The 13,048-nt window shown below is 36.9% G+C and overlaps 1 protein-coding gene across 3 annotated transcripts in view; it reads left to right on the top strand.

The window, feature by feature from the left end:
- Positions 1 to 22: 22 nt before the first annotated feature.
- Positions 23 to 13,048, top strand: part of MRPL47 (mitochondrial ribosomal protein L47) — a 36,190-nt gene continuing 23,164 nt past the window's right edge. For all 3 annotated transcript variants that reach the window (XM_073803920.1, XM_019946280.3, XM_019946279.2), the window contains exons 1-4: positions 23 to 168; positions 3,224 to 3,375; positions 3,925 to 3,985; positions 7,171 to 7,267. In XM_073803920.1, coding sequence (XP_073660021.1) covers positions 44 to 168; positions 3,224 to 3,375; positions 3,925 to 3,985; positions 7,171 to 7,267 — 435 coding nt within the window. In that variant the 5' untranslated portion in view covers positions 23 to 43. The remainder of the gene's footprint in view (positions 169 to 3,223; positions 3,376 to 3,924; positions 3,986 to 7,170; positions 7,268 to 13,048) is intronic.

The raw sequence follows: 13,048 nt of genomic DNA, 5'->3' as shown, positions 1-13,048 counted from the left end.
CGGTCGGCGTGAGACGCCGGAAGTGACATCATTGTTGGCGGAAATGCGGTTTGCTTACTTATGCGGAAAAATGGCTGCTGCCAGTTTGGCTGTTTTGTGCAGGAGAGTGTCGGCGGCCCTGAAGGCTTCCAGGTCGTTAATAAGTCCTCAGGTCCCTGCTAGCACAAGGTAAGTGATGTGAGGAGTAGGTCTGTCCACTTCTCCAACTTTGGTTCTTGTTTGGTTGGCGAGATACTGAGAAACGCTTAGGGATGGAAAGGCCTCTGGGATGGCTGGGCCCGAACCCACCTCCGTGAGGAGTGAGTGACCTTGGAGAAGTCCCCCACCTGCGACATTTCCGTATCTTCCTCAAACATTTTGTTGCCACCTACTGTGGACCAGGCAGTCGTGGGGTCTGTAGAAAACCAGTATTTGTTGAACTAAACCTAGAGGTGCGGAAGCATCCTGTTCGGCTGGGTGAGTTGGGAAAAACTTCACTGAAAGCTTTTGGCTGTGGAACTGAAGGCTGTGTCAGATTTGGATGGATTTAAAAAGGGGTGGGAGGGTGTACGCCCAGAGTCTGTCAAAAAGAGATTGTTCAGTAAATGTTGAGTGAATAAATGAAGGTAGCCAAATGAAAGTAGTCATTTTTTTTTTTAAAGGAAGTAATGTATGTGCTCTTGAATCCAGCATATTTATTGGGCATCTCTCAGATATAGTGAACTTACATTAGCTTCAGAGATAAGCAATTTTTTTGGTTTGTTTTTTGCAGAGGTTCAGGGGTTGTAACTGGAAAAGTAGCAAACTTGAATTAATCGTCTCTTCCATCTCATCATCGTTTTTCCTTAAAAAAAAATTGTGGATTTTTATCATTACTGTTGAATAAATATCTGTTCATTTACAGACACTTTGGAAAATAGGGTAAAGTGCTTTGAAGAAGAAAGTAAACATCAACTATGGTTTTACCATTCAGAGATAAACAGATTTTCTTCTATTCTTTTTAACTTTGAATATATAGACATACATGAGATTTTAAAATAAAATCAGGATAATATTTACGTATATGCATTTTTGTGTTCTACCCTTGTTTCTCCAACTTTTTATTTTAAAAAATTTCAAACCAAAAGGAAAGTTGTAAGAGTAGTACAAAGAATAACCGTATACTCTGCACCTATGTTAACCAATCCTCAGCATTTTGTCACATTTTCTATACTTTTTATATCCATGCCTTTATTTTTCTGAACTATTTGAGGCATGTCAGAATTGCAAACATCATGACACTTCAGCATATATCTCCTAAGAACAAGAACACTGTCTTTTTTTTTTAATTAATTAATTTATTTTTGGCTGTGTTGGGTCTTAGTTGCTGTGCACGGGCTTTCTCTAGTTGCGGCGAGCAGGGGCTGCTACTTGTTGTGGTGCGCAGGCTTCTCATTGCAGTGGTTTCTCTTGTTGCGGGGCACGGGCTCTAGGTGTGCAGGCTTCAGTAGTTGTAGCATGCAGACTCAGTAGTTGTGGCTCGCAGGCTCTAGAGCACAGGCTCAGTAGTTGTGGCACACGGGCTTAGTTGCTCCGTGGCATGTGGGATCTTCCCTGACCAGGGCTCGAACCCGTGTCCCCTGCATTGGCAGGCGGATTCTTAACGACTGCGCCACCAGGGAAGTCCCAAGAACGCTGTCTTAACCACAATACTACAATGATCACACTGGGGAATTTTTTTTTTCTTTCTTAATTTTTAATTCAGAGTCCAGTCAATGAACATTTATCCTGTTAATTGTCGTGTTATCATTAGTCTTCTTTAATCCAGAATGGTTCGTTTTTTCTCTTTCATGATATTGACATTTTTAATAAGGTCAGCCTTTTTAGAATATTCCTTCATTTGGATTTGTCTGATTGTTTCCTCATGATTAGATTCACGTTAAATTTTTCTAGGTAGGAATACAACATTTGTTATACACTTCATTATTGTATTTTAAGTTATTTCTCCAGGTCATTAAATATTCTTTATAAACATGACTTTTAGATTACTGCATAATAGATTATCATACAGATGCACAATAATGTTTTTAACCATTCCCCAGTTGCACATTTACATTATTATCAGCTTTTTGATATCATATATAATGCTTTAATAGACTTTTTAAAAGTATAATTGACTTAAAATATTATATTAGTTTCAGGTGTACAACATAGTGATTCTATATTTTTATACATTACAAAATGATCACCACAATAGACACTTTGATTTATCAATTCCCATCTATGATAATTTGTCTTTTTTAAAAAAAATTTATTTATTTTTTATTTATTTGGTTGCATCAAGTCTTAGTTGTGGCAGGCAGGCTCCTTAATTGTGGCTCGAGGGCTCCTTAGTTGTAACATGTGTGGGCTCCTTGGTTGTGGCATGTGAACTCTTAGTTGCAGCATGCATGTGGGATCTAGTTCCCAGACCCAGACCCCCTGCATTGGGAGCTTGGAGTCTTAACCACTGTGCCACCAGGGGAGTCCCTCTGATAATTTCTTTAGTTGAAATTTCTAAATTCAGTGGAATTACTGGGTTAAAGGAGAAAGCATTGGGGTCTCTGATGTGTTGCAAAATTAAAGTTCAGAATGTTTTTATCTGCTTATATGCCCACTAGCCACATATGAAGGACTTAAAAATGTTACCTTAAAATATAATTATGTCGGGCTTCCCTGGTGGCGCAGTTGTTGGGAATCCGTCTGCCAAGGCAGGGGACACAGGTTTGAACCCTGGTCCGGGAAGCTCCCACATGCCGTGGAGCAACTAAGCTCGTGCGCCACAACTGCTGGCCCTGCGCTCTGGAGCCCGCGAGCCACAAGTCCTGAGGTCTGGGCGCCTGGAGCCCGTGTTCTGCAACAGGAGAGGCCACCTCAATGGGAAGCCCGTGTGCTGCAACGAAGAGTGGCCCCCACTCACCGCAACTAGAGAAAACCCGTGCACAGCAACAAAGACCCAATGCAGCCAAAAATAAATTAATTAATTAATTTAAAAAATACTTTTAAAATATATAATTATGTCAATATATTGGCTCTGAAGTTACAGGATAGCAACATATATAATGGCATGTTAAAAATAATTTCTAAAGCATTTTATGAGTTTATCGTTTCTTGGGCAGAAACCCCAAGTTGGTTGTTTGACATTGTAGGTGAGGAAATGATTCCGTTTATTGCTTATAAAATCCAAATGTTGTGAAACTTGAATCACTTGTTTATATATGTTCAGTTGCAGGTTTTCTCTTTGTCTGTTGACTAAGAATACACCAAATGTCACATCTTTTCATCAGTGTAGATTACTTCATACCACATTGTCTAGGAGAGGACTGGAAGAATTTTTTGATGACCCAAAGAATTGGGGGGAAGAAAAAGTGAAATCTGGTGAGATATTTGGGTTGACCTATATTAAATAATTTTATTGAACCCTCTGTCATTTTGGGATTATTTATCCAGTTTGGGAATTACTTAAGTGTTTCCTTTTTTGATTTCCTTTGGGAATGTCTATTAGAGAAGATTAGAAGGACAGTATAATAGTAGAGTTAACTGTTCCTTGGAAGGTTGGCAAAAGGTTTAGAAGAGGAGTAGGTTGAAATTAACTAAGGTGCGGTTTGGGGTTTGTTTTACATTTCATTTTTTTAGAGATAGTTGAATATTAATTTATAATGATACTAAGTATTTTGACATTAGACTGTGAAGGTACCTTCTATACTACTAATAACAGTTTTTGAATGCTATTGCCAGTCACATTACTAATATTTTCATATGTGTTATCTAATTTAATCACAAATCCTAATTATATATTGTACTATAATATAATAAAGCTATTACACATTTTATAGATAAGGAAACAGGTTTAGAGAGGTTAAGTAATTTGCCAAAGGGCATGTAGCTAGAAAATTATTTCATGTTATGAATTTATCATTTTAATAGGAGCTTCATGGACCTGTCAGCAATTAAGGAACAAAAGTAATGAAGATTTACATAAACTTTGGTAAGTATACTGAGTACATTAACATCTAAGTGTTTGAAGCAGTTATAGTATAATAATGAGGTATAAACTTTATCTGATGTAAGAAATTAAGTAAAGTGATTTATAGTACTGTTTTGTGATACATAAGATCATTAAAATTTTTATAATAATGAGGTATAAACTTTATCTGATGTAAGAAATTAAATAAAGTGATTTATAGTACTGTTTTGTGATATATAAGATCATTAAAATTTTTATAAGTACTACAGAGGTTAAATTACATTATGACAGATGTATCAGAGTTCTTAAATAGTTGGGAGTTTAGAAATTTTACTGTAACTGCTACCAGTCATACTACCACTTTTATACTAAGAATTTCAAGAAACTAATAAAGCAAAATGGGGATGAGTTGGTTACATTTAGGCCTTCTTCCTTTTTATTACCTTTTGCATGGTCTGGACGCTTTAGCTTTTTTGCTTTGAGGAAGAGTATTGGAGGGTGCACTTAATTGGAAATTTGGGTAGGTTTTTCTGGCAGATTCTCCTGATAAATTAGAAAGAATTGAGAGGATTTAAGACAGATTTGCATTGTATATATACATATATAAATTGAAGTATAATTGACATAACATTGTATTAGTTTCAGATGTGCAGTGTAATGGTTCAATATTTGTATATATTGTAAAATGATCACAATAAGTCCAGTTAATATCTGTCACCATACATAGTTACAAAAAGTTTTTTCCTTGTGGTGAGAATTTTCACGATCCATTCTCTGAGGTACTTTCAAATATGCAGTACAGTATTATTGACTATAGTCACCATTGCCGTATATAACATCCCCCTGACTTTTTCCTTTTATAACTGGGAATTTGTACCTTTTGACCCACCTATCCCCCTACATTAATCGACTATATTTAGCCCAGAGATATGTTTGTTTGGGCTGTGCTGTGTTTTAAAAATTGGGAAGTTTCGGGCTTCCCTGGTGGCGCAGTGGTTGAGAGTCCGCCTGCCGATGCAGGGGACACGGGTTCGTGCCCCGGTCTGGGAGGATCCCACATGCCGCGGAGCGGCTGGGTCCGTGAGCCATGGCCGCTGAGCCTGCGTGTCCGGAGCCTGTGCTCCGCGATGGGAGAGGCCGCAGTGGTGAGAGGCCCGCGTACCGCAAAAAAAAAAAAAAAAATTGGGAAGTTTCACACAAAAATAAGGATTTCTGGCTCCTCTTGAATAATCAGACCTGTGATGTTGCAACACTGAACCTGCATTTTTACATGGTGACAGTTGGCTGGTCTAAATGGAGCAGTGCATACCACTTCTTACCCATCTTGTTGTTCTTTCACCATGCTCCCTTCACTCATAATTACTATTTGTCCAGGCACTGTAGTAGGCATTTAAAGTTTTATCCCTTGATTTAAAGGGTTATCCTTCATGGCAGATTAAAGAACTGTAAAATGCTTATAAAACCACTAATATTACAGGCTTATTTATGTGATACAATAAGAAATATATATTTTGTCTTTGTCTCTGATCGCTTAACACACAGCTCCTAAATCCCTTGGAATTGCCTGACTGATATGAGTGTCTTCTAATCAGGCAGCTCTTGGGGGTGGGGGCTGGGGGGTATTGTTGTGTAGCTTCAGGATAGAGGCTGATTGCCAGAAAGGCCAAGGTGTGATTAGCAGATAGAGCATTCAGCCTTACCACCACCCCCACTTTTGGGGAGGGAGAGGGACTAGAGATCAGTTCAGTCACCAGTGGCCAGTGATTTAATCAATCATGCCTGCATAATGACACCTCCATAATAAACCCTAAACAACTAGGTTTGGAGAGCTTCCAGGTTGGTAAGTACATGGAAGTTCTGGGAGGGTGGTGTGCCTTGAGAAGGCATGGAAGCTTTGCACCCCTTCCCCATATCTTGTCCTGTGCATCTCTTCCATCTGGCTGTTTCTGAGTTGTATCCTTTATAATAAACCAGTAAGAGAGTAAAGTGCTTTCTTGAATTCTGTGAGCTATTCTATCAAATTATCAAACCCATGGACAAGGTTGTTGGAACCCCCAGTTTGTAGCTGGTCAGTCAGATATGTGGGAGGCCTGGAAATTGCTGTTGGCATCTGAAGTGGGGCATCTGAAGTCTTTCTTGTGGGACTGAACACTTAAATCTGTGGACTCTGGCTCTGACTTCAGGTAGTTAGTGTCAGGGAGATGGAAAAGACAACATGTTACTGTCAGGAGAGAAAAACCCCTCATTTGGTGTCAGAAGTGTTATATTTAAAACAGCACAGATTCATGGTAAAAAATACGTTGTTTTAAAGCACGTTTACTGTTGGTTATTTGTAAAGGGATAGTTAAGGCAGTTTCAATATTCATCCTGGCTAAAGCCAAATAGTTTATCTTCTGCCACTCCTTCCCCCCAAATCATCTTCTTCCATACCCAAAAGTACCCCAATTCCTTTGTTTCATTTTCTTTGCCCTCCACATTTATTTCCTTTCCTTTCTTCCAGCTCTGATTCTCAATCAAACTTATTTATTCACAAAAGTCACACTTGAGCTTTACCACCTCAGTGTTTTGATTTCAGTGATTTGATTGTGTTTGCTTTGGTTTCCTTTCCAGCCTAACATACCCCATCTCTATGAAGCTTTCGTTGATCATATTAACCAGAAGGAATGTCTCATCTCTCCCACTTAATTCTCCTGGTAGTTGTTGTCTATACCACTGAGTATACCACACCACATTTCAGTTGTGGAGGGAGGGTTTTCCACCCAGGGAGTTCAGGATTTGAATCTTGAATGAGGCATGTGCCCCCCGAAACCTTACTTCTCTTAGCTTTAGTTTCTTCATTTAGAATGTGTAAATAGTTCCAACTTCAGAATTGTTGTGACAATTCAGTGAAATAAATGTATATATGTGCTTATTTAGCACATTGCCTGGTGTATAACAGGAACTGAATAAGTGTTATCTTCCATCCTCTCTCTCCACTTGGAATGTAGGGACTACGTTTTATGCTTTTTTGTAACTCTTCTGGCACTTAATGCAGTATGTGGCACATGGAAAATTTATTGAACAAACGAGTAAGAATAGATATAGCTCTATATAAAGGATTATTCTAAAGGACTTTTGAGTACAGATATTAATTTTGATGTCAAAAAAATCACAGTTTTATTAATATAAGCACAGAATAGCATTACAAGCTCTGTTTTTTGATATAGGTATGTTCTCCTGAAAGAAAGAAACATGCTCCTAACTCTAGAACAGGAGGCTAAGCGGCAGAGTTTGCCAATGCCAAGTCCGGAGCGGTTAGAAAAGGTGAGATTTGTGGGAGGCTGGAGACTGCTGAGTGTGGGATAAAAGCTAAAAGGTGTGAGTGTATGGTTCCTATAATTCTTGGCAAGTAGATTTCTTTCTTTCTATTTCTGCTTGATTTTTAGGAAATTACAGAGCTATGCAACTATCACTACTATCTAATTTAGAACATTTCCATCACTCCAAAAAGAAATCTCATGCCCATCTGCAGTCACTCCCATTCCTACCTACAGCCCTCAGCATATGTGTGGACATATGTTTTTATTTATCTTGGGTAGATACCTAGGAGTAAAACTGCTGTGTTGTTTGGTAAATCTGTGTTTGAAATTTTAGGAAACAGCCCAACCGTTTTCTAAAGTACCTGCACTATTTTACATTTCTAGTTCTGGTTTAGCTACTTCTGTACCAACTAGGTCAGATTTGTTTAATGCTTTTTTTTTAATTGATGTAAAACACCCATAACAAAACTTATATCATCTTAACCTTTTTAAGTGTACAGTTTTTTAATTAAAGCATAGTTAATTTATAAAATTGTGTTAGTTTCAGGTGTACAGCATAATGATTCAGTTTTATATATATGTATTTTTTTCCATATTGTTTTCCAATATAGGTATTACAAGATATTGAACATAATTCCCTGTGCTGTGCAGTAAATCCTTGTTGCTTATCTATTTTATGTATAGTAGTTTCTATCTGTTAATTCCATATTCCTAATTTATCCTTCCCCCATTCCCTCTCCTCTTTGGTAACCATATGTTTTTTTTCTATGTCTGTGAGTCTGTTTCTGTTTTGTATATAGATTCATTTGTATCTTTTTTTTTTTAGATTCAGCATATAAACGATATCATATGATATTGATCTTTCTCTGACTTCACTAAGTATAATATTCTCTAGGTTCATCCATGTTGCTGCAAATGGCAATATTTCATTCTTTATTGTGTCTGAGTAATATTCCTCTGTGTGCGTGTGTATGTATGTATGTATATATACATACATATGTATGTATATATACATACACATGTATGTATATGTATGTATATACATGTGTGTATATGTATGTATATGTATATGTATGTGTATACATGTGTGTGTGTGTATATATGTATTTGTATATATACACCACATCTTCCTAAGCCAATTGTCTGTTCATGGGCCCTTCAGTTGTTTCCATGTCTTGGCTGTTGTAAATAGTGCTGCTGTGAACATTGCGGTGCATGTATCTTTCCAAATTCGAGTTTTTCTTTTTTGCAGAAATACACCAAGGAGTGGGATTGCTGGATCATATGGTAGCACTATTTTTAGTTTTTAAAGGAAAATTTTCTGCAGTGGCTGCACCAGTTTACATTCCCACCGAAAGTGCAGAAGGGTTCCCTTTTCTCCACACCTTCTCCAGTATTTATCATTTGTAGACATTTTGATGATAGCCATTCTGACCAGTGTGAGATGATATCTCATTTGGTTTTGATTTGCATTTCTTCAATAATTAGAGATGTTGAGCATCTTTTCATGTGGCTGTTGGCCATCTGTATGTCTTTGGGGAAATGTCTATTTAGGTCTTCTGCCCATTTTTTGATTAGGTTGTTTGTTTTTTCAATATTGAGTTGTATGAGCTGTTTGTGTATTTTGGATATTAACCTCTTGTCAGTCGCATCATTTACAAATATTTTCTCCTGTTCCATATGTTGTCTTTTCATTTTGTTGATGGTTTCCTTTGCTGTGCAAAAGCTTTTATATTTTGATTATGTCCCATTTGTTTATTTTTGCTTTTATTTCCTTTGCTTTGGGAGACTGATCTAAGAAAATATTGCTATGATTTATGTCTAAGAACGTTTTGTCTGTGTTCTCTTCTAGGAGTTTTATGGTGTCATGTCTTATATTTAGGCCTTTAAACCATTTTGAGTTTATTTTTTCATATGGCATAAGGGAGTGTTCTAATTTATTGATTTACATGTGGCTGTCCAGCTTTCCCAACACCATTTGCTGAGGAGATTCTTTTCTCCATTGTATAGTCTTGCCTCCTTTGTCTAAGATTAATTGACCATAGGTGTGTGGGTTTATTTCTGGGCTCTCTATTCTGTTCCATGGATCTGTCTCTTTGTGCCAGTACCATAGTGTTTTGATAACTGTAGTTTTGTAGTATAGTCTGAAGTTGTAGATTAATTGACTGTAGATGCATGGGTTTATTTTTGGACTCTCTATTCTGTTCCATTGATTTATATGTCTGTTTTTGTGCCAATTCCACTGTGTTTGGATTACTGTAGTTTTGTAGTATAGTCTGAAGTTTGGAAGGGTTGTACCTTCAGCTTTGTTCCTTTTTTCTCAGGATTGCTTTGGCAATTCTGGGTCTTTTGTGGTTCCATATAAATTTTAGGATTATTTGTTCTAGTCCTGTGAAAACTGTCATGAGTATTTTGATAGGGGTTGCGTTAAATCTGTAGATTCCTTTGGGTAGTATGGCTATTTTAACAGTATTATGTCTTCCAGTCCAAGGGCATAAGGTATATTTTCATTTCTTTGAATCATCTTCAGTTTCCTTTATCAGTGTTTTATAGTTTTCAGTGTATAGGTCTTTAACCTTGATTAAGTTTATTCCGAGGCTTTGTTTTTTTGACACAATTAAAAAAATTTTTTTTAACTTTGTGCTATTTCATTTTTTGTGTAAAAAAATGCAACAGATTTCTGTATATTAATTTTATATCCTGTTACCTTGCTGAATTCATTTATTAGTTCTTGTGTGGAGACTTCAGAGTTCTCTATAGAGTATCATGTCATATGCAAATAGTGACAGTGTTACTTCTTCCCTTCCAATTTGGATACCTTTTATTTCTTTTTCTTTTCTGATTGCTGAGGCTGGGACGTCCAATACTACGTACTACATTGAAAAGAAGTGGTGAGAGTGGGCATCTTTATTCCTGAATTTAGCAGGAAGGCTTTCAGCTTTTCACCATTGAGTATTATGCTGGCTGTGGGTTTATTGTAAAGGGCTTTTATTATGTTGAGATATGTTCCCTCTCTGCCCACTTTGGTGAGAGCTTTTAACATGAATGGATGTTGAATTTTGTCAAATGCTTTTTGTGCATCTATTGAGATGCTTGCTCATGTGCTTTTTGTCTTTCCTTTTGTTAATGTGGTGTATCACATTGATTGATTTGCCTATGTTGAACCATCCTTGTGACCCTGGAGTGAATCCAACATGATCATGGTGTATGATCCTTTTTAAGTATTGCTGGATTTAGTTTGCTGATATTTTATTGAAATTTTGTGTGTCTGTGTCATCAAAGGTATTGACCGGTAATTTTCTATTTTTTTGTAGTGTCTTTGTCTGGTTTTGGTATCAGTCAGGCTACTGGTGGCTTCATAGAATATCTTTGGGAGTGTTCCCACCTCTTCAGTCTTTTGGAATAGTTTGAGAAGGTTTGGTATAAATATATAAGTTCTTTGTATGTTTGATAGAATTCCCCAGTGAAGCAGTTGGTCCTGGACTCTTGTTTGCAGGGAGTTTTTAAATTACATATTCTATTTCACTTCTAGTGATGGATCTGTTCAAATAATCTGTTTCTTCTTAACTCACTTTTGGTAGGCTGTATGTTTCTAGAAACTTTTCCATTTCTTCTAGGTTTTTCAATTTGTTGACATATAACTATTCATAGTATTCTCTTATGACTTTTTGTATTTCTGTGATATTGGTTGTTATTTCTCCTCTTTCATTTCTTATTTTGTTTATTTGGGTCCTTTTTTCTGGGTAAGCTTGGCTAAAGGTTTGTTAATTTTGTTTATGTTTTCAAAAAACCAGCTCTTAGTTTTATCGATCTTTTCTATGGGATCTCTATTTTATTTATTTCCTCTCTGATCTTTATTATTTCCTTCCTTCTGCAGACTTTGGGTTTTGTTTGTTCTTCTTTTTCTAATTCTTTTAGGTGGTAGTTTAGGTTGTTTATTTGAGATTTTTCTTGTTTCATGAGGAAGGCTTGTATTGCTATGAACTTTCCTCTTAGAACTGCTTTTGTGGCATCCCAGTGGTGGTTATTGTCTTTTGTCTTGAGGTATTTTCTGATTCGTTCTTTGATTTCATTATTGACCCATTGGTTTTTTTGCAGCATGTTCTTTAGTTTCCATGTGTTTGTTCTTTTCCCATTTTTCTCACTGTGGTGCATTTCTAGTTTCATACCATTATGGTCAGAAAAGATGCTTGAGATAATTTCTATCTGCTTAAATTTGTTGAGGCTTGTTTTGTGACCTAGTATGTGGTCTGTCCTAGAGAATGTTCCATGCATGCTTGAATGCATGTGTATTCTGTTTTTTTTTAATGTAGTGTCCCCTATGTCAATTAAGTCCAACTGGTCTGTTGTGTCATTTAGGACCTCTGTTACCTTATTGATTTTCTATCTGGATGATCTGTCCATTGATGTCAGTGGGGTGTTAAAGTCTCCTGCAATTATTGTATTATTGTCCATTTCTCCCTTTACATCTGTTAGTATTCATTTTATATACTTAGGTGCTCCTATATTGGGTGCATATATGTTGATGAGTGTAATATCCTCTTCTGTATTGATCCTTTTATCATTATATAGTGTCCTTTGTCTTTCTTTATGGCCTTTGTTTTAAAGTCTATTTTGTCTGATAGGAGTATTGCTACCCCACTTTCTTGTCATTTCCATTTGCATGAAATATCTTTTTTGATCCCCTCATTTTCAGACTATGTCTTTCACCCTGAAGTGAGTCTCTCAGGCAGCATATTGTAGGTTCTTGGTTTTTTAATCCAGTCTGCCACTCTGTGTCTTTTGATTGGAGCATTTAGTCCATAGACATTTAAAGTAATTATTTATTAGTATGCACTTTTTTCCATTTTAATCTTTGTTTTCCAGGGGTTATTTTATAGTTTTTCTTTGTTAATTTCTTCTTTTTGTTTTTCCTTTTGTGGCTTGATTATTTTCTTTTGTAGTATGCTTGAGTTCCTTTTTTTTTTGTTTGCCACGCTGCGTGGCTTGCAGGATTCTTAGCTCCCCAGCCAAGGATTGAACCTGTGCGCTCGGCAGTGAAAGCACAGAGTCCTAACCACTGGACCGCCAGGGAATTCTCTTGAGTTCCTTTCTTTTTGTTTTTGTGAATCTATTGTAGGTTTTTGATATGTGGTTACCATATCATAAGTATGGTATGTTGACCCATAACTATATCTAGTTGCTTTAAGCTGATAATCATACAAGTTCAAACACATTCTAAAAGATCTACATTTTTATTCTTCCCTCCCCAACATGTTGTGATTTTGGTGTCCTGTTTTACATCTTCATGCTTATCCTTTTGCTGTTAATTGTAGTTACCATTGCTTTTACAAAATTTCTTTGATTGTTTTTTAATCTATGTACTGGCTTATTTAAATGATTTTCAGTCCTTTTATATATTTGCCTTTCCTACTGTGATTTTCCCTTTCCTATAGAGTCTTTCTTCTTTTCTATTTAGAGAAGACCCTTCAGTATTTCTTTTAGGGTAGGTTTAGTATTGCTGAATTCTTTTATTTATTCATTTATTTATTTGTGGTACGCGGGCCTCTCACTGTTGTGGCCTCTCCCGTTGCGGAGCACAGGCTCTGGACGCGCAGGCTCAGCGGCCATGGCTCACGAGCCCAGCCGCTCCGTGGCATGTGGGATCCTCCCGGACGGGGGCACGAACCCGTGTCCCCTGCATCGGCAGGTGGACTCTCAACCACTGCGCCACCAGGGAAGCCCTCAAATTTATTTTTATTTATTTATTTTTAAATTAAAAAAAATTTTTTTTGGCTGTGCTGGA

Source organism: Tursiops truncatus, chromosome 4, assembly GCF_011762595.2.
Source record: "Tursiops truncatus isolate mTurTru1 chromosome 4, mTurTru1.mat.Y, whole genome shotgun sequence".
In the NCBI taxonomy this organism is placed as follows: Eukaryota; Metazoa; Chordata; class Mammalia; order Artiodactyla; family Delphinidae; genus Tursiops; species Tursiops truncatus.
This window is presented reverse-complemented; position numbering and strand designations above follow the sequence as displayed.